Raw genomic sequence first — 27,489 nt, forward strand, 5'->3', positions numbered from 1 at the left:
TTGTGAATGTTTTCAGTGTGGGATATCTGGTGCTGATCTCTTCCCAGGCTCGAGGTACCCAGCCTGGGAGAAGGAGAATACCCTTGAAGGTGTTAAAGAAGTGTCATTCCTCCTCCAGAAGTTCCTGATCCATGGCCCAAGTGTGCATATGAGCATGGGGGTGGTGGGGACAGGCTGAGGTCAGACCTGAATTTGGCTGGTGGAAGTGACTGACTGAAGTTGACTAACCAAAGTGACCTGTAAGGTTTCCCCCTGGTTGACTTAGAAACAAAAGACACGACAACCAAATGGCAAAGTAGTTGCTGCCCTCATCTTTCTGTCCTCGTGAAGCTGAATAAGCTGCATGTCAAGCAGCCACCGAACTGCTCACAGTACACTTTCTTATTGAAACACTGGACTGTAAATTGTGACATCTATGATCTGATTAATTTTTGGCTCAGGTGTCAGGCAGAAGAGATGGATGAAGGTCATGGGAAATAAACTGATAAGCTTCCCTGTAGTAACCCATCTTCCCTCATAAATACAGTTCTTGGGCTTTTTCTTGTCCAGGACTGACTAATGACTTGAAAAAGGCACTTCTGCTTTCTATGGACAGATATTAACTAGTTCACGATATCCCTGAGCTATATGTTGTAATGTAATTTCTGGAGAGCACAAAGATTAATTTCAGTGCTAGTTACATTTCATAATAAACTCTTAGAAAGTACAGTTTTGACATTCCTGACTTCTGTGATGTATCAATTCAAAACCTCATTTGTCTTGACTGAATTTATGGTATGTGGTAATTTGAGAGAGATCATCTCTCTTTTATCAACTATGCTTTTATCACTTTACTGTCACCTTTACCATTTTATCTTCTGTACTCTGTAACTTATATTGAAAACAGAAATTGTCTTCTGTAAGAGAACTATATCTATAGGATATTTTCAAGACTTCTATTTCATTTTTTGGACATTAAGTCAGTTATACAGTAGGCACTCTGTGAGGTCTGAGTTTTTTTCAGGACTGACAGTATCAATCCACCTGAAGTTTGCACTTATAATCCACTGAGGACTATCTGTGGGCGGATGTATGTGCTTATCCTCCATCTTGTTTCTGGATAAATATTTTTAATTATTTGCTACAGAACATACACTAAAAATATTGGTAAGGGGCATATTTATTTATGTATTTGCTAGCTTTGCTGTGAGAATTAGTCCACTTAAGTCTCACATCTGAATAGCATCATTTATAAGGGTTAAATTTTAGAATTCTTAGTGAAGCAGAACTTAAAATTTGAAGGCAATATTTAATACAATTATAATAGGAATGTGTTTTGTTAGTATATTGTTCATTGTAAACCTCACTAAATTAGAATTAGCACCTGCTTTAGGAACAATGAGGACTGTAACACATTCTCCTGTATTAAATTAGTTGGAGGAGGAGGATATCAGTAACAAGGGCCACGGATGAGGTTTCTGCTGGAAAAATTAATTTAGAAAAAATAGTAAATCAGATTGAAGTTTGAGTAAACAATATTGCTTTTAAAACTTTCTTGATAAATAAAGACATTAGATGCATTATTGTAAATTACTTCAATATTACGTTGTCTTTAATTGGAATATATAGAAAATTTCAGAAGGATGATCTAGTGAAATATGCCTACAATTATATTCAAAAAACTGCATCTTGTTTCCTTAGCATGCACATTAATGAGACAAAAGCATTATAGGACTGTTGTATTTAAAGTATGAGAAAACTACTTCAGCATGTTTAGTGATCTGCTGTAAACCTTTCCATAATTTTGCAGCTGTCTGTGATTCTTATAGAATACAGAAAATTACTAATCTAACAAGTGCCAAATTAATAAACATTATGTTATAAATTTCATCACACAAGTTTTAAGTGCTTGAGATTCCTATTGGATCTTTCTAAAATGAGTAGAGATTACATTAACCCCCAGCAGTCTTTATTAAAAGAAAACTGGAACAATCTAAAACTTTAAAATAAATTACATTCTTATTTTTATACATTGCTTAAGTTTGTCAAAGCAAGTTTATGTTTTTTTCCCTTGAGGGAAGAAATACTATATTTTAGGATTTTGATAGCATTATATAATATTTTGATATTAACACTTCAACATTAGCTGGGATTTTTATTACATGCATATTTTCTGAAATTTATCATTCCTGAGTAGAGCAGTGCTTTGTTTCTTTCCCCAGTCATCTGATGTAAAGATCTTTTTGAGAGACTGACTATTCTTTTCTCAGAGTCTTTGTCTAAATTCTATATGAGCCAATGGAAAAATTTCCATCAACCTCCACATGGCTAAATTACCTCTAAGGGTGTAGTATTCTGTAAGGATATTTTTGTGACTGTAAGCTACATAATTCGTTCAGGGTGGGGGGAGCTTCACAGTTTTGCACCATCTTGATTGTAGATCCTCTGCTTTCAAAATGTTTGTCTAGTGTTTTTTAAACAAGAGAAGTTTAGTTGAAGCTAAACAGAATTTCATTCAACAGAAAAAGAACTTGAACCTGGTTCCATAGTGTTGGAAGTTTGACTTATTTTATTTTGGATCATTCTCTTTGAAGTTCAAGTTTTATTATGACTTTATAACTCTCCAATTTCCTTAATTTTAGAAGAATGAGGGAGAGAGAGTGAGGAAAAAAACCCTTGGATTAGTATTAATTTTTAAGATGGTTGAATTGGTTTTGACACTGTATGAGTTAGGAACAACTTAAAATACTCAATGTGAGCATTTTGTGATATTTAAATCCTACTACCTCATCTAAAAATTTCATTGGAGTTTTATTATGTGCCTGAGAGCCATAAGATATCCTCAAATCTCCTCTGCAGATCTCTGACATCTGGTTTTATTTTTGTGTTTATGGGTCTAGGAGCAGCCCCCATGGCTAATTGAAGACTTGCTGCTGTGTTCCCTTTCTCCAGAAGGAGGTGGATGACCCAACCTCCACTGTGTGGCTGGAGCAAAGATTAATAGAATTAGTCCAAAGTGATATTATTCAGCATATATGGTATTCTAATAAAATTAAGACTGGAGAGATGCATTGTAGAGCATACATCGGTATTAATTAGTGATAGCTGCAATAACATACCTCGTTCAATACATACTGAGTATAAGAACCTAATACTTTTACACTAGTAAAAAGAGGAAATGTTCAGTCTTTGCAAATGTTATAATTCCTAACTGGTAATTATTCTATTTCATAGTTAACCTGAGATTGCAAAATCAGGAATAAAAATAAATTCAGTGTATCCCATTCAATTTTTTTAAAAAACATTTGAGCAAGCAAACCATATACACATTTCTCAGAACAAAATGTAGAGTGAGGTCATAGTTTCAGTGATGAAAAACTTTACTAAACTTATGTTGAAACTATTGGACTGTCATTTTGTACAGTATACAAAAGAGATATTTTAAAGGCTGTAATAAATTTAATGTAGTCTCACTCCTGTCTAGTGAGTAATGTATATATACCTATGTATTCTGCTTTATTTGTCAAGACCCATGACAAAGCAATTATGTTATAGTTTTGAGTAAATAATACTGCTTTTAAAAGTTTCTTGGTAAACAAAGCTACAAGCATTAGATAGACTATTGTAAATGATTTAATTTTTATATTGTGTTTAATTATAGACTATTATAATTATAGCCACGTAGACTACTTCAGAAACAAGTTCTGGTGTAGAATGTCTAACAGAATTTTATTTCAAAGAATTCCTATAAAAAGAGTACTAAACAACAAATTTCACCTTCTGGATTTCAGGCAAATTAAATGACAAAAATAAGCAGGTTTTGAGCAGATGAATCTTCAGTATTTCAATCATGAAGAGGAAAAAATCATGTGATTTTACCTTTAATTTTTTTGACCATTTTGTAAATTAAAAAGAAATGTTCAGACAGGAGTGGCAAGCACACTGCAACTGATCTCACTGGAGTAGAGATCACTTTTTTATGTGAGGAACTTGGTTTAGAAAGTCATTGTGATACTGTATTTTAAGTTTCTTGGCTCTCAGACCTCACATTTCCTATCCTTTTTTTGCCAAAGACTATTTGGAATAGTTTATCAGCTTCACAGCTTGAGCAAAGTGCCTGAGAAAAATCAGACCAAAAATAAATCTTTTTTTTCTACTGTTTTTTTTTCTTTTCCATTTGATTTTCATTTTAATTTATAATATTACAACTTTTCTTCATTTGTCATTAATCCTTCTTACCATTTTACTTTTCAAATTCTGCCTTATGATTTTCTTCTCTACAGTTCCCTTCTCTGTGCTTGAAGGAATAGCATGTTCTTGTGCTTTTTTTTCATGAGGAGTTAGAGAAATTCATAAGATTCAAAGAAGAATAAAAGAAAATCTGGGTGTTCTGCTGCCAGAACCAGAAGTCTTGCATGGAGTACTATTTCAAGAGTAAAAACTGGAAGGGTGTTTTTGAAGGAACTGTCTGCTGGCACAGAAACACAGAATAAAAGATTTGGCTCCTGAAACTATTCATATGTACTGTAGAAAATTTAAAAACCATTACCTCTCCTTTTCAAGAATGGTGAAAAATTCTGAAATTACTGGAAAAAGTTGACTATTTCCAAGTGCATATGTTCCTGTTTGACAAATTGTACCATTTGTCTATGTATAAATTAGACTTTCATTCTAATGAATTGTGGTTTGCCAATAAAAATGAAATATGTGCTACAATTATAAAATGCTGATGCAGAACTTCACAAGTTAATTCAAGGCCAAATATTTATTCATCAACGTATGGTGGTTCATGCTCAAAAGCACATGCTTCTATGCTGGAATAAATTTTATCCAGAGGTCTAAATCAATACTTTTGCAAATACTAATTGATCAATTGTTGTGTGTTACACAAGAAAAAAATGTTGCCATATATCAAAGGAATATTTACAGGTTTGGTGAATCCTTACCTTTGAAATTTAAACTAACAGAGTCAAGTCTGCATTTGACAGCAAAGGATTTAGAAGGCATGCCCTAAGCCTTTCACGTCTCAGCATTGTAGTGTGAAAAAATGTTTCATTTTAAGTATGACTAATGATCTTCATAATGTCTACGGTCACTTGTCGTAGCCTTCATTTCAGCTGGCTACATACTTTGGGTCCAAATGTTCTTAGATTTGTTTGATTATTTAAATCCAATACCAATGAAAATTGTTTTTTCTTCATGTTAGAATTCTGTTGGTTAAAATTAATCTGGCTATATTGGTGCCAGTTATAATTAGCAGTTGATACAGTGACATTTACAGTCTTAATTTTATTAAACAAAACATAAAAAGGTGTTTTAAAAAACAGTTTTCAAAACTGATTGCTTTCCAGACTTTCTTTGGGGTTAACTTTAAAAAGCCAATATGATGAGCTTGAGTTAGTCATGAAATAAAGTTCAGACATTTCCCTGTAGCTGCAAATTTAATAGACTGTTTTATTACTCTGTTAAGTACTGAGTAAATTGTCCTTTGGTTATAACTCCTGCTGATTTCGAGAAAAAATTGAGTTCCTTCTTCCTACTTCTTCTTTCAGGTGTTTTGTTTGTTTGTTTGGGTCTTTTCCCCCCTCTTTTTCTTTTGTACTATTTTCTAAACTGTAACATAGCAAGTTACAGTTCCTAATTCCTGGTCTACATTGCATTACATAATAAGCACAGTAAGCATGGTAATATATGAAGCAATTACATACATCTCAGAATCGTGAAATTAAAATATATCTAATTCAAAACAAATCAAGCAGCAATGCGGATTACAAATATAAAGTTACTCTAGGGATTTCTGTGTATACACTGCACAGTTTTGCTGTGTGCTAACACTTGAGATTCAGTAAATGGACCTCACAGAGTGAAACTGCCAACATATGTTGTAAGCAGAGAATTATGTCATGTAGTGTTAAGGCTAATAGGCTAAATTACAGATAAATGGTAATGGATCCACAGGTGGCCTTACAATGCCTGCTATGAAGTGTAGCAGCTAGTTAGAGGAGAAGCAATCACCTTACAAAACAAGATGTTAGGTATTTGCTTCATTTTATTCTCCATCTATTTCCTTGCTATAAACAAATAGTAAATACATATCCTAATATATATTGCATATATATACATATATGTAAGGATATATAGAGAGCCATGAAAAAGTCTTGAACCGCTCCAAAGAGAGAAAAAGAACAAATTGTTAAAGAATCCCTAGAAAGTTAGAATGAAGGGGACGGGTTTGTTGAGTCAATTGAGGACGACTCTTTCTGTAAAAAGATCCTCTAAATGTGTAGTCTGATAAACCAATCAACTTTATGTTAAATGAATAAATTATTTAAACAAACTGAACTGGCATAACTGAAGCTATGCCATGTGACTTGTCCAAGTTGTCCAGTTACGTGTGTGCTATGTGAAGAAGTGTAGAGGATGGAGAGGAGGAGGAGGAGAAAATGAGAAGGAAGATGAAGGAATGAAAGCAAGGGTGAGCAAACGGAAGACCTCTGTGCTGTTCTTACAGGGTTCTCTCTCCCCTGTTTCCTTGTTTCCAGATGTCATAGTAATTTATGTGGGATCAAAATCTGCCCTGAGTTTTGTGAACCAAATGCTTTTGATTTCTGTGGAGTTTATTTACATCAGAGTTGACTGCGGCTTCTCTTTGACTGATTTTTTTTTTTTTTTTTTAACTTTAATTAATTAATAAAATCCCACTGCACAGCAAAAGCTAATGGTAGGTCTTGGAAGATGGTGGGAGAAAAAACACTTTTAGAGGCAGAGGTTCACTCCAAAACCAATGTGAATGTTAAAGGTGATCCTGTACAGCAGGCTGAGATTCATTTATACAATGTACGTCGAGTGTATCTAAAACCCCCCAAAATACTTTTGAGCCAGCCCTCTGGGTTCGTATTAGATATTTTGAGCCAAATTGCAGCAGTCCACAGTGGAGAGAAGGAAATGCGGAGTGGGAGTCAGCCACGAATGCCCCACAAAAAAACATATTCAGGCTGTGTTCAGCATGAGCTTCCGTCAGACCATCCGCTGCCACCCTGTCGGCCCGGAGCCTGCGTGGGTGCCTGCCCATCCCAAGGACTGCCACTCACACTTTGCACTTACTCACCTCTTCCGTGGCGCTCTTGGTCTTTATTTTTGCTCACGTCAAGTCATCAGTTTGAGAAGACTGTAGTACTTTCTTTGCAAGGCACAGGAGGCTGTCATACTGCATACTTGTACTGGCTTCTTTTTTACAGACTACAGTTTCCCTATTAAGTCTGCAGTGCAAATGCACTATATGCAAACCCAGTAAATTTTAGAGGTTAATTTTTACTCTTTCCAAAAACCTTCCATGTTATACCATAACATATGCAAATATACTTTGGTTTTCTGGTAATCCTTAATAGTAATATCATTTTTATACTTTAAAAATTAGTCTTTTATCTGGAAAGCTAACAGTATTTCTATGACTGCTAATATTTTTAACGTCTGATCTAAATACAAAAAAGGGAGTGGTTTTGAATTTTTTAAAAATGGGGTTTTTTACAGACTCTCGTAAATTTGAAACTATTGTCTTAACTGGCCTGTCTGAGAAAGTCACGTTAACAGCTTTCATCCTTAAAATAGCTCTGACTGCACCTAGAATAGCTGTCAACAGAGCAGAAATCTGTGAAATATATCAGACAACAGGTCCACATGTAAGTGAGAAGCAAATGTATTAACTTAGCTAACATGGAGAATCGAACAATCAGGGAAAAAAAAAGAGAAAAAGAAAAGAAGAGGAATAGACTAGACTTACTAATTAGAGAAAAATTAGCTTTTCTGTGGGAAGCAACACCTGCAGGCACCGAAACCATTTTACAGCATTCAGGTTGCATTCATTTTCATATACAGGGATTTATACTGATAACTCTAGAAGGTGATACTCATCATTCCCATCTTATGAGAAAGTATGATAATCACTCTCTCATCTTCCCTTACTAAAGTTGAGCTTTTCATTTTATTTTGATGATTATTACTTATTTTTGTGTTATACATAATATATCTATCTTATCTGTAAAAAAAAGGCTGCTGGCAAATTACGTTACTACAGAGCTCTGCCTCTCAAAAATTCATCTTTTCCATAGCATAATTTAGCCCTGTTTCATCCTGGTATTAGTAAGGAGAATTTGGTTATTATAGCCACACTGTTTTGTTAAAACCACATCTTTCACTTAAATGTACAATTTTTTATTCCCATAACAAACTCCTACCAATAATGAAAGGTGCATTTTCATTTTATGGGTCTTTCATTTTTTTTTCAAAGGAAAATGGTCAGGATTAAATGTCTCAAAAATGTGATTTGATAATCTTTAAAACAGTCACTTGGATGTTTCCAGTTATTTCCTAGTTATTTCACATGCGTATTTTCAATGATTTCCCAAGTTAATGCTTCTCTTTATGATAGATAAAAATGGCAACATGAACCCAAATCTTAAGCAAGCCTTACAGTGACATATAAGAAATTTCATCTAACAGATGACAAAAGCTTCTGTGCATTAATTGAGTCAGAGCTTATATTGGAAGCAGTTACTAAATACTATGAGAAAAGTATTGATTTTATTAGTGAAGTTATTAATTTCAAGTAGCTCATATGCTTCAGAATGTTTATTATCCTGTGTCTTAGTTACTATGATATCATTCTAAACACAACTATATTATACTGGTGGTTTTCTGGATTAGGAAGCACAAAACTCATTAAAAACACATACTTTTGTCATTGGTCTGATTTCCATTAATGCATCTGTGTATGGTATCACAACATGAAACTTACTTAAAGTGAAATGCTGCCCTGAATCAGCTATAAAAGTATTTTTTAGTTGGATATATAAACAGAGTCCAGGCACAGTGGCCTATGTTCTCAGTAGCTCTATATCTCAACCCATAGAGAAACATATTTGTATTATATTTCACTTGAACGTAGAGCTGGCATGAGATTTTAAATGGTAATTTTAGCCCCATGCTCTTTATGACATATCAGCTAGTGGTGAGACTTTTTTATTTCCATACATCTATTAAGGATAAGACATTTTTAATTCCATCAGCTCAGGGCTTAAATTAGAGTTTAAGGTAAATGTTTTCATTTAGCTTATTGATTCTGTTCCAATTTAGGAGATTACCCCATAGCTGTAATTCACCCAAAGAATCTCACTGGGGAGATTTTCAAAGGCACAGATAGAAGTCAGACCACTAACTTCCATTGACTGCTGAAAATGGTATTACTGCCTTCTCTCTGGATACACAGAAACCCAGTTTCCATTGTTCTCTTAATAGGAATGAGCATTCATCTTTCTCAAGTAGGCTTTGAAAATGTTGATCAAAGCAGAGGAGGCCAGATGCTCACAGTTTGTTATAGTTCTGCTACGGTCAGTGAATTATTTGCACCATTTGGGACACAAGCCATATCACTGCTAAAATGATTATAAGTTACTTAGTCTCCTAATAACAAAATTCAACATTGAAGAATGAAGTTTTCCCAGATAAAATGGAAAAACAAAAAATTTTTTTTTTTTTTTTTTAAATCGATTCATTAACACCAATGCAATTGCCTGTTAAAGTTGTCTTTCAACTGGGATTTTTTTTTATTAGGCTGTGAAACATTGACCTTCACTCTTGTTCTGAAGATCAGTATGGAGGCACGGCAGAAGAAATGCCCTCACCCGCTTGGATAAAGATAGTGTAATGCCTTCACTGCATTGCAATTTAGATTGGAATATTGTTGGCAGATGCAGAAGAAGTGCATCCAGACTCTTATACCTGCTTTTACACATTTTGTCACAATTCCTCTTCTCCGCTCATCTGCCAAAATAGTTCCCCATGCTTCTGGTGCGACCCACCCCAGGAAAAATTAGCTGATTTTGTATTCCAGCTTCATGCCCCATTCAGCGAGCATGTGTAGAAAGCAATTTCTTTTCTTAAATGAACAGAATGAATACCAGGAATATCTCCATCTTCTGGGATGAATTTCATCGGGTTTTATGTACTAGGTAGGCTGGCTCCAGTTTCTAGCTTTTTGAGCTGAAATGTAGAACAGGGCCAGTGTACAAGGTACATTGCATTTTCATCTCATATCACCTACTCAAAATCAGCTGCTGAGATAATGCCACCCTCACCTTGGTTTCTCATCATCAGTTATTCATTTGTGTTGGCACAGTTCGCAGCCCAACTACCTTTCCTTTGCAGCTCTTCTATGTAGTACCTTGTTGCTGAGTAGGGGTTGGTTAACTGGAGATACAGGAGGAGGTGAGGAACGACAAGCGGAGGGTATACTGGAAAAAAAGATAGTACACTGAGGTGGAGAATGAAGAAGTCAGAGCTAGATGGAAAGGAAAATAAGATTTCAGTAAAGAGCAATTAGCAAAAAGGGAAGAAATCTTAAAAGCATAAATAATAAGAAAAAATGTGACAAGCTTTGTCTTTGATCTTGCAATCATAAAATGTCCAGATCTTCCCTGAACGCTTTCTTGAAACCCACTAACATTATATTTTAAATGTGTGAGAAAAAGTAAATATAGAAATGCAAATTAGGCCTGACAGATTAGCCTAACAATCATTTTTTGAAAAACAGAAGACCGACCACAGTTTAGCAGTTTATTTTGAGAGCTGTGTAGGATGGCATATTTTTACATTAAAAAATATTCATTTTAGTTTTCTTGTGTTTATTTTTGCCTAAGCATATCCTTATGATTCTTCAGCACTCAGTAAACACTCCTACATTTGCCTGAATTAATAGGATAAAGATTACCAGTTTGTTAGAATAGATAATGATAAATGACTTGCATACATTAAATGTGTTTGGGACATGTTTAATCCATAAGTTTGATGTTAAAAGCATCAACGTTCTTATAAAATTTTACTATCAACATGATCTGGGAAGCATTCTTGCGGTAGTCTCATATGGCTTCTCGTTTATGCTAACATAAAACACGGGCTATGCTGAAATACCAGTTCACATAGAACTGTGTAGTCCTGTTACTTGTACAGTCACACATAAAAATCCTAAATAATCATTATAAGAAGGCGTGCTATGGCTGCTGGTTTGGGGTCAAAACAGTAAGAGACAGGGTGCCTCTAAAAGTCTGAAGTGCCATGGTGTAAGGGTCCCGAGAGCTCTTGAGATGTACTCAGGTTTTTTGCTGATTTAGTGCCAGAGCTAAGAAGGGATATTGAGATGTGAAAGCCATGCTTTCTTTACTAATGGTGTGTTGGGATTCAGAGTCTGCTGGTACTTTTTGCTTTTAAAGAAGAAGTAATTTTGTATTGTGTAGAAGCTATTTGTGGCTGTAGAAGGAGAAGGTACAGGAAGGAACTTGAGCTGGTAGCCTACAGTAGCATCAGCATCACACAGATACCCGGGCTCAGCTGGGGTTGGGGTGCCCTGCTCTTCTGGTCCTTAGCTATTTGGTTGTAGGGTTTGGTTTGGTTTTTTTTTGGGGGGGGGGGGGGGCTGTTAATAGTGACTGTAAATGCGTAAAGTCTCCTGGGATGCCATGGTATGAAGGGTAAATTAGCCACCTTGAGCTCAAATAGCAGCCATTTTCTCATGTAGACTTTAGCCAGTTACAATGTCTCAGATGTCTAGGTTGCTTAGAAAGGCTGATATTTTGCCTGAGTGCAAGTTTGGAGATATCTTGTAGGAACTTACTTTGCATTCTTAACAACAAGAACAAAACCCCTTTTCTATTACATGTTTATGGATCAGTTTTCCTTTCCTTTACTTCCTGATGGGTTTAAAATGTCTTTTGCAAAAAAAAAGTTATGTGTTATCAGAAAAAAAATTAAGTCATAATTCTTGCTTCTCTCATACTAGTTAGGCCAACAATGTGGAATTCCTCATAAAAGACACAGTAGTTGCTGACATAGCTTTACAGACTTTGTCTAATGCCTACTCTTCTGCAGCCAGATGGAAAAAATAAGTCCGGTAATATTCTTTGATCTCTGTATGTGTTTTGAAGTCTCTTTTATAGTTGATAGCCACAGACCCTTGCACTTAAAAAAACTAAATAATAAAAATCTGTGTTACCTTGAGGGCATGAGGATAGTTGGCAAATTGATAAGGCACATGGGTAAGAAAAATTATGTTTTTTCCCTCAAAAACCAGATCATCTCTTTTCAAATTTTCATTAGGAGGAACTTTATTCCATGTTAATTGTATATAATAAATGAGTATATATGTAAGGCTGGTTGACCCAAACCAAGATTGGTTTACTCAAATGCAGCTTCAATCAAGATTAAATAATATGTATCAAAACTTGTTTTTTAATTGTGCAACTCTCGCTCTGTTTATGTGTGTGTGAGTTTATTAGCAGGAGCATGTATACATAGATGCATGCACATGCACTTAAAGATTTGTACGTGTGTACAAATTTGCTTTCCTGTACCACCAAGAACCTAAAAGGTGCTAGCAAAACGTACAATGCTATGGTTAAGAATTTAAAAGCTCAAAAATGAGGAAATTAAGAAACAAACAAACATGTGCCCTCATAGAAGTGATGACTTTTAAGACATAGTTGTGCTAGACCGTGAAGTCTTTAGGGGAGATGTGATGTCAATTTATACGATTATACAGTGCCGAATGCACTGTTGCTATTCGAGAAGTAAACAGAAAAAGTGAAGGGTATGTTAGTAGAATGGTAATTTTTGCATATTTTTTTTTTAATTTCATGCATTTGGATGATAAAAAAAATGGTAAGGCATGTTTTGTACTCTCCATAAGCTACAAAAAGTCTCAGGATCCCTTGTTTGGTTGTTGTATTTACTAGTTCTGTATTACAAGCAAAACAAAAAAACCCTACCAAGCCGATCTGGGAACTTTACCATTTCCCCAAGCTTGCAGGGGTAAAATGGTGGGTAGGTCCGGTCCCCACACACACACTGCTGAATTATGTGTGTGCACCCTTCGCTTCACAAAATTGTAGTGTTTTCATGGCAAACATTGCTCCGTCTGAGTTGATCTCCCCAGAGCTGTTAGAGTCATAGGGGCTGCAAAAGAAAACTTGGCTAATTTTTAGCTTTAATGAGTTCTGTAACTGGTGTCCTGTCACGCCTTAAAGTCTCTGTATGGCTGCCTCACAGAGGCTCTCTGATAGTCACCAGATTTAAAGTCTTTCTTCTAAAATGGGACACTGTTGCAGAAATGCATCAAAGGCAATGTAAGAATTGTATGTGGCAGCAGTTTGAGTATGGCTTGTACTGCAGAAATAGAGACCTGCTTTGTTTTGCAAACTTGATAAAGATGCCTTAAAATCAAGGACCCTAAAGCAGCTCGTTACCCTCCGCGATAAGACAGGGAGAGAGCCATAGATGCCCTTACTTATGATCTGACCCAGTCCTAGCGTGACTGTCAGGAGAGGATGACTCATGAGCCCATCTTACGGTGGCCAGGCTCTTCCTTGTCAGTCTGTCCTCTTTCAGCACTAAAGCAGTGTGTGACCTCTGTGAAAAAAAAGCTTTCCCAGATAATCAATTTCCAACACAGTCAGTGGTGGGTTCTTCAGAGGTGACGGAGAGGTCCTTCTGTAAGGAAGTGGCTTTGGCTTTGAGGAGAGTGGGGAAGGACTTCTGTGCACAAGAGGGCTGACCTCACGGCCTTGCAGGCCTCCAGTGAGAGAGGCTGTAGCTTTCATCATGTCTTAGTGAATGAAGTATCTCTGTGCAGAAGAGAAGGAAGTTGTTTCAGACCCTTCCTGAAAGGCCGTGCCAAGATGCTGCAGAGAGTTCTGCTACCCTTTAGAAGAAGGTAAAGGTGAAGTCTTTAATGAAGGGAGAGAGAACTTTAGAAAAAGTTCTGCTCTTTATGGATAAAAAGCTCTGTGGAAGATACCTTATCCAAGGAAAGAACTGTGCAGTAAATTGCTAGTGACTTTTATCTATGACACACTAAAACAAAAATTAAAAGGCTGGAGCATAATGAAAGCTGAGGAGAAAAGAAATTAAATATGTCTGAAGATTTTAGAGAATGACATATATTAAAGCTAGATAGAACTAGCGTAACACAGACTATAAATTAATTTTGTAATTTTATCTTCAAGTCCTTAACTTCTGACTGAGCTGCAACATATAAGTCAGAAAGGCATCCAGTCCTGGTGTAACATCTTCAAGTGGTCCACTGCATCTCTGAAAAAGTTGTCCACATGGCTAATTCTAGAATTAATTACATTGCTTTTGAGTAAGCTTTCAAATTGCTAAGGAACTCACATGAGCAGAAATTATACAGCAGAAACTGAAACTAGTTAAATGAGCTATAAAACACTGAATCACATAGGAGCAGGGCACCTTTTATTGGGCTTCACACCTCTGAATGCATAATCAGTTCAGTTTTACTTGCTATTACTCCAGTGGAGAAGGCAGTGGACTGGCATTGATTCTATGGCAGTAATTGTCCGCCATCTCGCTAACCAGCAACACTGTGCGTGAGGTACTCTGTAAGACAAGGTGATATAAAAGCTTTTTTGGTGATGAGTTTTCCCTATCTGACTGCATTTTTTGTGTAAATGAAGAGAAAAATGGTCACTTACAAGATGCTGCGTTGGGCATTCCTTCACACCCATAAGGATACAGAGTAGCTTTTCTGAAGGCAACAGCTCCTTCTCCTGTGACAGGATAAATGGATGTAAGCTGTGCAAAAATGTCCATGCAGGTTTTGTGTCCATGAAGGTACCTTTCCATTAATCTTTTAAGATAAAAAGCCATCTGGCCTATGGTTCTGAAACTTTCCATTAACTCTGTGGAAGGCTGCCTACTAGACAAAGCAACTGTGTGGCTTGAGAGTTCAGCAGGCATCTGCTGAAATACCAATCTGATGCACCATTTTACTTTTGCACAGCACAAGGCTCAATGAAGTTTGGATCTGGGACCAAATAAAGGATAACAAGCATTAACTGCGAGGTAGGGGTTTCTTCTATAAGGCAGCTCAAGTTTTTGGCTCAGATTTGTTTTCTCTCATTCTGGAATTCCACACATTGCTTTTTTTTCTTGAAAATCTTTTATCTTCTGTCCTTCAAACAGTGCACTGCCAACTGCAAGATCACAAAACCTTTTGGTTTTAGTGCTCAAAATTGCAGCTGTCATTTGAAAAGACAATTTTTCTGCATTCAGAGTAAACTACACCATACCGCATTACTGCTAATGTGCTCCTAAAGGACCACCTTGTATTAACTGAAGTTTCTTCCTTTGCCGTATTTTGATGCAGTGAACAATTTGGTACATTCAGGTGTCTTACATAACCAGCACCACGATGAGTCATCTTGAGAGAGTGAGTATTGACACGCTTCCCTGGCATGAGTTAAGATGATGAAGGATGTGCTGTTAGAATGTGCTTTAAAAAAAGGCACATTAAATCCCTAACCATTTCTTTTAATGCTGTATGTTACCATAGGAGTTATTTTTGCTATAGGGCAAAGGCCCGACGGCAGGCATAGGAGTGATGCTCCATTGTTCTTCAGCCCATAAATGTGATTCCTGTAGAACAAAATGATCACAAAGAAGCCAAACCTCTTAATCGGGAAATTCCACTGAGACGAGGACGTGGTGACTCTCTCCCTGCCCAGACACAGTGCTATGAGGAAACCACCCTCTCCTGGTCATCCGCATAGGGCGAACAGCCGCGCAGGGACTGCTGGGGTCAGAGCAAAACCAAAGACCGCTTGTAATGTGTAACATGTGGGAGATTTGGCAGATCACTGGTTCTTTCTGTCCTGTGCTGTAAATACTTCACTTTTTGTACTGAAGGTAGTTAGCCCAAATTGAAATAAGAGCGCATCTCCCTTCCTATTTTCTCCAACTGGCCCAAATGAAGAAACAGAGGGTTCCTTTTAAAGGACTCGTGCATAACTACTTTAATAGTCATGGAAAACTTTCTGATACAATATCTCTGTGGTCATCTGAAGTTGGCCAGCTCTAGGTGACAAAATTGCTCCTGGCCTCTTTTGGAAAGTTATCATCACTGACATGAGAATGTCTAGAAATGAATGGCTTCAGATGGTCATGCCTTAACTGGTCACTGTGGAGTATTTCAATAGCACTAATCATTTTGAGCTCAAATTTCATAAAGAGCAGTGCCTGTGAGCACTATAACTTAATAGATGCATTATTAAGACTAAAATAGCTTGCTTTGTCTCTACTTTCTTGGTAATTGAAATTGTATCTAGAAATTCATTCTGATACTTTATTCAAAAAAACCCTTAATTCTACAGCTCAGTTGTAGCTATAGTGTCTACACAACAGCCAATATGCAATGTGAGAGGCAGAAGATCAGCTTGTAGAATGCTAATTCATTGCTGTTCTATTAAGAAAATAAGTTTTACTCTTGTATAAGTAAGTAACAATTGTGAGTATTCCTGAGGCTGATGCTTGTGATGCTAAAGAACTGGATATTTTTCAGTTTCTTTTATTGACTATAAATGTAGACTACATCCAGACTAAAGCCCTCCATCACCATGAGTGAAAAGCACTCTGGTCTTATTATAGTGATTTTCAGCTCTCAGGATGAAGCTTTCCTGGGCCTCTACAGGTCGTGCGGAATGATTTCATAACTGTGGTGAAAAGGTTAGCAGATAATTTTTGTTACAGTTTTTCCTTGAGACTGTGTCCATCGCCATGGGGAAGTTTGTGATCTAGCTCCCGGGCACTGATAGACACAGGGTTAAATAGCTTCCAACAATACTGCTATTAATGCTGCAAGCACTGGAGCCTGCTTGCGCTGGGCACTGGCTGCCCAGAGGCTGTTGGGCTGCAGGGTGAAGGTTTGTTAGGTAACACAGATTATATACATAAATTCTTAGAGCTTCTCTTACTGTCGGTGAACTGTTCCATTTATGCAGCGTCTGCTGACAGAAACCTGGGTGGGAGGTGGTATTGTTTGTGTTATATGCCCCAGAAATAGAAGATCTTTATGCTGAATAAGAGACAGAGTTATTGAACAGCTTAAAAAAAAGAAAAAGAAAAAGATTCTTTTTTAAGCCTTTCTTTCTCATCCTAGGTACGTTATTTTTCCTCTCTACCCTTGCCCCCCTTTGTGGGTAAGGGAGGAAGCTTTACAAACTGTGGGTTTGCGCCCATTGATAAATGTAATGAGTTTTGAGTGTCAACATTAAAACGTTCCTGTCATCAGCTCGGTGAAACTGCAGTGAAATATGCAAGTGAAGGAGAAGAAACTCCTCCAGTTTCAGCCCGGCTGTGTCCCCTGCTAGGGTGCTGTGGGGAATGTTGATAAACATTGGGAAGGGCTGAGAGGTGGCAGAGGCAGGTGAGGAGCTGGTGGCTTCTGAGGGACCACAGAAAGCTGCCAGTGCATCTCTTTCGGCTTCTGAGTGCCAGAGGCACTAGGGGAAGCCTTTACAACTCTTCTGTTTTTGCATTCCCTGGATAAAGGAAATAAGCAATGCAATGGAAATTTTTAATAAACATTTCTAGTAGGAATAATATTTTACATCTCCCTCTGCCTCTGCTGAGTAAGTGCTGTTAGCTCCAATTATTCATTCCTAAGGAAAGTCTTCTAATTCATCTTTATCAGTACTCCAGGTAGAGGTGATTTATTTTTTTTGTTACCTGGCATGGCCGTGCTGTCACTGCTGCTGCTGCTTGGGCTAGTAGACATAACTGCTGCTGCGGACGTCGTGCCTAGAATAAAAGCGGGGTCAAGGTGGAGAGGTGAAAAGAATCGTGAGTAACCCGGGCTTTTCCTTCTCTTCTTCTCAGCTCTCTATTTGAAGAAAAATGTTAGGCCTCATTTCGCTGTGGAATTCTTCCTCTCTGGGAGGTTATTCTTTAATAATAACCTTAAGGCCATATAATTTTAGGTATTTAAATATGCATGCAGAAGGCAGGGGCCACACCTTCTGTATGCTCCACACATCTGCAGTACAGTCCTGGATTTCACTGCAAGCTTTCTCAACTGCCTGGGCTGATGATTAACTCCTCTGTTTCCGGAGAGCTGTAAGAGTTCCAGGCTACAATCAGCTGCACCTTTTCTATTTAGAGTCTTACCATTTTGCACGCTATTTCAAATGTTAGCATTCATAAAGGTAGCGAATTTTACAGGTCTACTGTTTGTGTGAAGGAACCTTGCAACCACTGTGATTATACTGGGTAACTTTATGGATATAAATGGGTAACTGCAGTTTAAAATCTACAGATTTAGACAGGGGGATTTAACGCAGCATTGCAGCTTGTGCAGGGCTTATCAACACTGTACTTAAAAAGAGAAAAGACCAGAAAATTAGAAAAGGAAAGTAGATGAGTCATGATAACATTTGGGAGTGAGACTTCCTACTGCATACACAGCTGCTTGACTGAAATAGCCAGATGATTATTTTCATTTAAAGGGCAACTCAGTTCTTGCTGACATTATTCTTTATTCCTGTCCAGCTATTTATAAATAAGGATGCCCATGATGGGCAACACACTATTATCATTATGCCTGTGAATATTTGCTGTGTTTCTTTTAGAAATACCTAGTTTACAAAAAGGGGAAGGAGTATTGAAAATGGAATGAAGGTTTTCAGTTTAATTCAGCTAAATGTGATGTGGTTGCTTGGAAAATGTATGTGATGGAAGTCCCTAAAATAACCAGGAGTTGGAGGGGTGGCTGTTGGTATCCTTGGGGTGGGTATTATCTTGACAGTCATGTTATCTGTAAGCTGATCTACAGATGGAGTAGTATTTGTTTTTCCTAAAGTATGAACATACATAAATAAATCTGCCTCCTCACTTGGTCCCCCAAATCAGCAGCATTAAGGAAAGAGGCGCTGGACTGAGTGGAACTGAGAACTGCCTCGTCCACTCACAAGTAATTTACATCTAAAAAATACACTGCCCAAACTAGCAGGCTGTTAATGTGTGTGTAAGTGATGCATAAAAATAACATCCTACGGCTTATAAATATTTAAGCATATTAACTAATTATGACTAAAAGAGCCCTTTAATTTAATGGATATGGAAACTGAGGCACAAATCTAATAAAACCTGAAATACGTTGATCGAAATTTTTCCACAGCATGTTTCTTGTGCAGTAAAAAGGTCTTCTAAAATATGTATCTGTGTATTTTCTCAAGTACTATCTTTTATGAAAAAAAAAACCCCAACAGTTCCCAGAGTAAAAATACTGTATTTTCACTTTTGATTCATTGATTTTCAGGTGTTTGAAAGTTTGTGATTCTGAGTATTTAGTCTGATTTTTTTTCTACAAAGAACTGAAATAGATGGAGATATAGCTATTAATGTCTCACAAAAGCATTAATGAAGTTAATCGGTTTGGGATGGCATTTAGCCATGATGAGTAAATTACAAAAAGATGCAGGAGTTGAAGAGCACCACACCTTTTGAAAATTGATTTGCAACTATAATAGATCATTGAATGTCATCTGTCGTTAGCTGTCAGACCTTGTGGATTCAAATTGCTTGCTTTCTTCTCTCAGGACAGGGGGGGCTCTCAATCCAGCACATTAGCAAATTGCTAATATTTAGTTAAAGGGAAAACAGGGATGTAAATTAGTTTTTATATCATACTGAAATTGTGATGCTTAATTGCTTAGAGAGATCAGCTGTGGAATGTGTTAAAAGTTGTGGATCAGAATCAACTCTCCTTGAAATTAAGATAAGGTGTTTGGATCAGACTTTAATGTTCCTTTTATTTAAATATTAGCAACTAAGAGCAACAGTAGAGATTTTATAGGAATGCCATTCACATTGTATACTATTTGGCTTTGCTATCCATGATGTCAAAAATTGTCTAGTAGCAGAATGCAGATATCATGCAGAGCTGGATTCTGTAAGAAGTAGATAGCTCCTTTCTGAGAAAGGAGAAAGCCAAAATGATGTGTAATTGTAGTTGATGGATTCTTTGTTGGTTGCTATTAACATTGTATATTTGCCTGTCAGTTGACATAGTACTCGAAGATGTTCTTTTGCTGGTTTATTTTTGCACATCATAGTTAAAATACTAATAAAAAAGACTCCAAAAAGGCTTGTGATTGTGTAATATATATGTTCATTTAATTGGGTTACACTTAAATTGCATAACCAAAGCAAAAAAATATGTCTTTAAATGAAAGGGGACATAGCTGGTTTTTGCATCTCTTAACAGGAATTTTCACTAAAGCATTCAGATGTAGCAGTTTAGCAATGCTTTAAAAGTATTTTGTATTTACAATATAGAGAGATTTCAAAATACTTTTGCTCCAAGTGGTCTTTTAAAAGATAGTATAACCGCATTTCTTTAGATTCATTGTGATGCTTCTCCAAACATGATTGATTATGGTATATTAAGAGGCACAATGAATTGCCCAGAAAAATTGTCGTGATCCAAGTTCTAGCCATGCGTCTCCAGCAAGGACCACAACAAAACTCTCATTTCTATGAGTGCTGTTTGCTTTATCTGAGCTTACACCTCCTTGGATGAAGCTTTGTTCTTTATTTTCCCATAGAAGGGTCTTGGAGCTGGGAAAGTTGTAGCCTAGTTCTGCTCCACCACAGCTCAAATGAGCAAAAATGAGATTTGGGGAGAGTGGGGAGAAATAATAATTTCTGACAAATACAACCACTGCAACAAAAAATAGTATGGAAGGAAAATAAGGGGATTTATTCCCATATGCATCTGTACTTTTCATTATAACAGCATCTGGGTGGGGTGGGGGAGGAGCAGCACAGGCTTATCATCATGGGAAATAATACAGAAAAATCTCATTGTTATTTTAATAGTGAAGTGGCAATGTATTAAGAGTGTCTTACTATCCCTCAGAAAAACTGTATTACAGAGTAATACCATGGTTATTATTAATTGTTGTATACTGCACACAACGTTTACATTGAAGACTATACAAGCATATTTTCCGACATTTATAACTTTGTATATTTATTGCTGCATTATACGTAATTTTCTTTTTTAGGAAGTTTTAATCAAAATGGTTTGCTTAGTCTGTGAATAAAATATATTTTCTCATTTTATAGAGAATAAAATTGTAATTTCATGGGGAAGTTTTGGATGTCATATGTAAAGATCAGAATTTAAAGTTGTCACAGAGTGAATTGCTGGAGCAGACACGTGTCTTTCATATTTTTGGTAGAAATAGAATTATGAAGTATTAAGATTTTACAAGGTGTTAAAACTATTCTTTCTATTGTTCAATTAATTTTGCATTTCAGGCAAAAAGCTTGAGATCAGCATTATTGTCTTATTTACTATAGTTGTCACTAGGAATATCAAATGCTGTAGTCTTCGTTTAACCATAGTTATTATTAGGAATGTCACTAATATATCACTAGTAAAGAAGAGTGATACCTGTTCTTGCTGATTCTTTGTATGTTGAAATGTCTGTATGTATGTATACACATATGCATACATACGTACGTGTATGTAATATACACACACATACACTTCCTAAAAGCTCTATAGCTTTCTCACTTGAGCACGCAGGGACAAAATATACTCTTGCTGAACCAGGATGATTGTAAAAATTTCCTATAGTTTAGTTGGGTTTTGTGAAGAACTGATTTTAATGGAGTTTTAGTATTTTTAACAGAAATTGTGTGCTAGGGAAACATCTGAAAGAGAAGGCCTTGCAGTAGGACTGACTTTTGAGAAAGGACTGACTTTTACTTCAAACTTTTACTTCTGAAGCTTAGAATATAAACGGCACGCATGCATCCTGGGGGCTAACAGTATGCATGTGTGTGGGCCTCGTTCCTTTGGAGGAAATTTACGTAGGCAAAAGGATGATCAAGAAGGCAAACCACACAGTTTCAGGATTCAGACTGTCACTCTAGAGCAGAATGTGGTGTGTATTTGTGAACACTGACTTCAATGTTCGAAACATTTTACAACTCGAACTGATAGAAAAAGAGGGTAAAAGTAAAATGCTTATTCCACACTAAAGGTCTCTGAATAGAGCATAGAGCTAATATTAAGGTAGTAAATATTATAAATATTTTGCATAGTAATGACAGCTTCTTATAAAGAATTTTATCCTTATTATGGTCTTATTTTATAATTACTATATTCTTCATGTCTTGTTCAAAAGTACAGTTTCTGAGTTTTGTCCCTAAATTATACACAACCTGAACATAGAATATGCAGGTTCAGGAGAAGAAAGATAATAAGGTTATCAAGGTTTTCTTAGCAAAAAATCTAGCAACTAGAACTAGCAAACCCCCCAAAAAGTCAGCATATATGTGATATTCTTCTGGATTTCAGAACTACCAAGCTATTCATAAAATACAGTGAATTAGGAAAGGTAAGGAAAATTTCAGTGTATTTGTTAATCTAATCTAGTGATACATAAATTACTGTATAAAAATAATTTATTTATTATGTTCAAATTTTCACTTTTAAAAAGTAAATGTGTATATACATATATAAAATAGCAAAAAATATTGGTAAATCATTTTCTACTGCTGTCCCCCTACAGAAAAAAGCCTACCAAAATAAGCACCTTTTTTTGTCTGGATAGTAAATGTATTTAATTTTTCAGATTTATTTAGAAGTAATTACAACTTTCAATCCCTTGAGGGATTTATTGGGACAGAAAGCTTTAGGATTCCTGTAACATGTGTGGTAAAAAGTAATAGAAATAATTTCCTCTAATTACTTTCAGTATTCACATAAGCTTCCAGTGGCTAAGGAATTTCCTTAAAATGATACTTATAATCATAATTTACATTTTGATTTTAAAATATTTTGCTTTCTTCAGGGTTCACACTGGTACCTGCAGCCAGTTTGGTATTTCTATATGACTCAGCTAATGCTGAGTCATCAGTCTAACATTTAATGAGGGTACATACAGAGCTATTTTACTGTAAAAGCTTTAACAATCTGCTGTTATGGTGCTAAAAGCCCATCAGCAACGTAGTAGCCATTTCTCAGTTAGTCCTAGTTCAGTGTTTTCTAGCTAGAGTAAATATGCTATAATTCTTTACTTATTTTTTGCTAAAAGTGTTGTATTGCTGTTCATTCCTCAGTTGATAGGTTGTGAATTTATTATGGTATTTGATGCTCGTAATTTTTACATATCTTCCATTGATAAAGAAACACTGTGCTAATCCTGTTAATATGAAATCTAGCTGTTTCCTTCCAAGTTTCCTCAGACCCGTAGTGATTTAGACAAGTTCAAGTGTGCATCGGGATTAAATATTGCAAGTTATTCCATGGTTTATATTTGACTATCATCAGATACATACGTCCTTCACATAGTTTTTGTAAGAAGAAAAAGAAATCTGGTATGTGGCTTTAACTTTGCAAATCCATGAAAAAAATATGGATTTAACAGTAACGTTGCTGCCTCAAATATAAATATGCTTGAAAAGAACAGGATCAAAGCCAATACTGAAAGAAGTTGGGAGGAGTATCTTCTGACTGAAATGCTTTTTAAAAAAAATCTTTGTTTACAGTGTTAAGAGCACGTTACGTCCATCTGCTGTTTCCACGAAAAAGTCATCTCCGACTCCGAACCAGACCCAGGTCCATAGGTTAGCGCCGCGAGCCCAGTCCATACCCGTCGCTCACGCCTGGGAGGAGGTGAAACGCCCGCCCTCCCTGAGACCCTCTGGAGCGGCCCGGCCCCGCCCGGCCCGTCCCCACGCCTCCTGCCCCACCGGGCAGAGAGGAGCATCCTCTGCCGGCACCGCAGGTCCGGCACCCGTAGGTCAGAAGCGCTGGCTCTGTGGTGGGTGCAGAGACCAAAGGTGTGGGTCCGGCCCAAGGCATGCACGGCTCTCCCCCAGCCCGGCGGTGAGGGGGCGGCAGGACGGAGGGCTGGAAAGGGCAGCGTGCTGCCGCCCCAGCAGTCACTGCGATCCACTGGCGTCGTGTGCTGCAATGATCACGGACGTGCTTTTTCCAGGAGGATTTTTAGAATGAGGTGGGCCGTAAGGTTTTGGGCAGATGGATTGCTCTGCAGTCACCATCTTACCGGGGAGCCATTAGCCCTAACGCGACACTGCCCAGGCGTGTTAGTGGCCGTGTGCCCATCTCTCGGTGACCGCTGGGCTCTCCAGACAAATAGCTGCCGCGAGCACGCCATGGGCAAGAGATTAATTTCTCCGCCCAGATGAACTCTCCTGGCTTGATGTAAAAAAGTGTAAGGTTGAGTACACCTGCTTTAGATTGCTAAAAGTAAGTGTTCTTTTAAAGGAACCAGCAAGTTCCTTGTCTTACAGAAAAGAAGAAAAAATTTGTTCTTCTTGAACTGCCACAGAGTAGTCTTTGATGTTCAAATTTGCTCTTTTGTTACAGTATTTAACCTGACATCTATCAAATAATCAAAATGTGCAAGTTTGCCTATTAATGTTATTGTCTTGTACTACATGTTTCACTGGAAGCTTTAAACAGAATCCCAACCCAAAACCATTTAGTGATCTTTGGTGTCAAAGTGTGTCGTGGTTTCAGCCCAGCCGGTAACAAAGGACCACGCAGCCGCTCGCTCACTCCTCCCGCCCCCTCCAGTGGGATAGGGGGGAGACGGAGGAGAGAAAAGAAAAAAAAACTGGAACCTCGAGGGTTGGGATAAGGGCAGTTTACTGGGACAACGCAAAAAAAGTTACAACAACAACGACGGTACTAATGAAAGAGTATACAGAAAAGAGTGATGCACAGTGCAACTGCTCACCACCCGGGACCCGACGCTCCGCCGCTTCCCCCACCGAAAGTCGAGAGCAGGAGAGCCCTCCCCCCGGCCCACTCCCCATGTATATACTGAGCATGATGTCACATGGTATGGAATAGCTCCTTGGCTAGTTCAGGTCAGCTGCCCCGGCTATGCCCCCCCACCTCCCAGGTTCCTGTAAAAATTAACTCTATCCCAGCTGAACCCAGGACATTATCCACCCCTTATTCTATACCATTTACATCATGCCCAGATCTTACATTTTCCAATCAACCGCTACCACTTTCCTTGTCTTATATATAGATATATATGTATATGGACACCCCCCCCCCCACACACACACACATACAAATAGTATTCCCTTAGTCAATGGGTTATCCCTCCAATGTGTCCATCAATTTTATTTAGTCCATGACTTTGAGGCTCCATCTGTTGTAACACTTCTTCAGGATAAGAGAGATGGTGTGAGGTGTTGGGTTGTTGTATGCTGTCTCTGGAACTTCTGGCTGGTACATTTGATGCAACCCACACCCTTGGTCTGCAGGTCGAAGAGGTTGATCTTGAGGAAATTGCTGGGCGCCAGTTCAAGTTCTATCACTGTTGTTCTTGGCTCAGTTTCAAAGTCCATTCTTCAGTCATTTGGGTAATTCTTACAGTAATACCCTTGATATGGCATATAGACACTATAGATACAATGACATACATTGGCAGGTTATTTAGCAGTTAAATATCATACAGCCTAGTTCACTGGCTATTCTCTCCCAAAATCAAATCTCCCTGAGGTACACATCGAACTTCCCCATCCTTCTGCATCACCCACCAGGTGTACCCAGGTCCCTGAGCAAAAACCACCCCTTGGATGGGTTTGTCTCTGCGTGAGGGAGGACTAACCCAGACTGTCTTTCCTAACATACTCCTCATGTGCACTACAGGAACTTTATCCCCTTCTACAGTATGTGGAAGTCTTGGTTGGGCGGGGCCCGCCCGATTGGTGGATCCTCTAGTATTAACTAACCAGGTGGCTTTTGTTAAATGTGTATCCCAATGTTTGAAAGTTCCACCCCCCATTGCTCTCAATGTAGTTTTCAGCAGTCCATTGTATCGTTCGATTTTTCCGGAGGCTGGTGCGTGATAAGGGATGTGATATACCCACTCAATGCCATGTTCTTTGGCCCAGGTGTCTATGAGGTTGTTTCGGAAGTGAGTCCCGTTGTCTGACTCGATTCTTTCTGGGGTGCCGTGTTGCCATAAGACTTTCTCTTCAAGGCCCAGGATAGTGTTCTGGGCAGTGGCGTGGGACACAGGATATGTTTCCAGCCATCCAGTGGTTGCTTCCACCATTGTAAGCACATGGCACTTGCCTTGGCGGGTTCGTGGGAGTGTGATATAGTCAATCTGCCAGGCCTCCCACTGTTTATATTTCAGCCATCGCCCTCCATACGACAGGGGTTTCAGTCGCTTGGCTTGCTTAATTGCAGCACATGTTTCACATTCATGGATAACCTGTGCGATAGTGTCCATGGTTAAGTCCACCCCTCGATCGCGAGCCCATCTATATGTTGCATCTCTTCCCTGATGGCCCGAGGTATCATGGGCCCACTGAGCCATAAATAGCTCACCCCTACGTTGCCAGTCCAGGTCCACCTGAGACACTTCAATCTTGGCGGCCTGATCTGCCTGCTGGTTGTTTTGATGTTCTTCAGTGGCCCGACTCTTGGGTACATGAGCATCTACGTGGCGTACTTTTACCACTAGCTTCTCTATCCGAACAGCAATATCTTGCCACAGTGCGGCAGCCCAGATGAGTTTACCTCTGCGCTGCCAATTGCTCTTCTTCCATTGCTGTAGCCACCCCCATAGGGCATTTGCCACCATCCATGAGTCGGTATAGAGATAGAGCACTGGCCACTTTTCTCTTTCAGCAATGTCTAACGCTAGCTGGATGGCTTTCACCTCTGCAAACTGACTCGATTCACCTTCTCCTTCAGCAGTTTCTGCGACTAGTCGTGTAGGACTCCATACAGCAGCCTTCCACCTCCGATGTTTTCCCACAATGCGACAGGACCCATCAGTGAACAGAGCATATTGCCTCTCATTTTCTGGCAGTTTATTATACAGCGGGGCCTCTTCAGCCCGTGTCACCTCCTCCTCTGGCGACATTCCAAAATTTTTGCCTTCTGGCCAGTCCATGATCACTTCCACAATTCCTGGGCGACTGGGGTTTCCTATGCGAGCCCGTTGTGTGATCAGTGCGGCCCACTTACTCCACGTGGCATCAGTTGCATGATGCGTAGAGGAGACCTTCCCTTTGAACATCCAGCCCAGCACTGGCAGTAGGGGTGCTAAGAGGAGCTGTGTTTCAGTACCAACCACTTCTGAGGCGGCTCGAACTCCTTCATATGCTGCCAATATCTCTTTTTCAGTTGGAGTATAGCGAGCCTCGGATCCTCTGTATCCCCGACTCCAAAACCCCAGGGGTCGACCTCGGGTCTCCCCAGGTGCTTTCTGCCAGAGGCTCCAGGTAGGGCCATTCTCCCCAGCTGCAGTGTAGAGCACATTTATAACATCTTGTCCTGCCCGGACTGGCCCAAGAGCTACTGCATGAACAATCTCCCTCTTAATTTGTTCAAAAGCTTGTCGTTGCTCAGGCCCCCATTTAAAATCATTCTTCTTCCGGGTAACTTGGTAGAGAGGACTTACAATTTGACTGTAATTTGGAATATGCATTCTCCAAAAGCCCACAACACCTAAGAAAGCTTGTGTTTCCTTTTTATTAGTTGGTGGGGACATAGCTGCTATTTTGTTGATCACATCCATAGGGATCTGACGACGCCCGTCTTGCCATTTTACTCCTAAGAACTGGATCTCCTGTGCAGGTCCCTTGACCTTACTT

General features: G+C 38.4%; 1 protein-coding gene and 1 long non-coding RNA gene across 8 annotated transcripts in view; one reads left to right on the forward strand and one right to left on the reverse strand.

The window, feature by feature from the left end:
- Positions 1-27,489, forward strand: part of ROBO1 (roundabout guidance receptor 1) — a 764,721-nt gene that overhangs the window by 197,466 nt on the left and 539,766 nt on the right. Inside the window, exon 1 of one of the 6 annotated variants that reach the window (XM_030020137.2) lies at positions 17,346-17,661. The exons of the other annotated variants lie outside the window; for them this stretch is intronic. Within the exon in view, the coding sequence (XP_029875997.1) occupies positions 17,553-17,661 (109 nt within the window). The 5' untranslated portion in view covers positions 17,346-17,552. Of the gene's footprint in view, positions 1-17,345; positions 17,662-27,489 lie in introns of those variants that run through there. 6 annotated transcript variants of the gene reach the window in all.
- LOC115343744 overlaps positions 1-27,489 on the reverse strand; it is a 53,300-nt gene that overhangs the window by 5,054 nt on the left and 20,757 nt on the right. Inside the window, exons 1-3 of one of the 2 annotated variants that reach the window (XR_003924266.2) lie at positions 17,548-17,833; positions 14,517-14,591; positions 14,276-14,421 (exon numbers count right to left, since the gene is read on the reverse strand). This is a non-coding gene — a long non-coding RNA (uncharacterized LOC115343744). Of the gene's footprint in view, positions 1-10,112; positions 10,269-14,275; positions 14,422-14,516; positions 14,592-17,547; positions 17,834-27,489 lie in introns of those variants that run through there. The other variant, XR_003924265.2, reaches the window with a different exon arrangement.

Source organism: Aquila chrysaetos, chromosome 7, assembly GCF_900496995.4.
Source record: "Aquila chrysaetos chrysaetos chromosome 7, bAquChr1.4, whole genome shotgun sequence".
Taxonomy (NCBI): Eukaryota; Metazoa; Chordata; class Aves; order Accipitriformes; family Accipitridae; genus Aquila; species Aquila chrysaetos.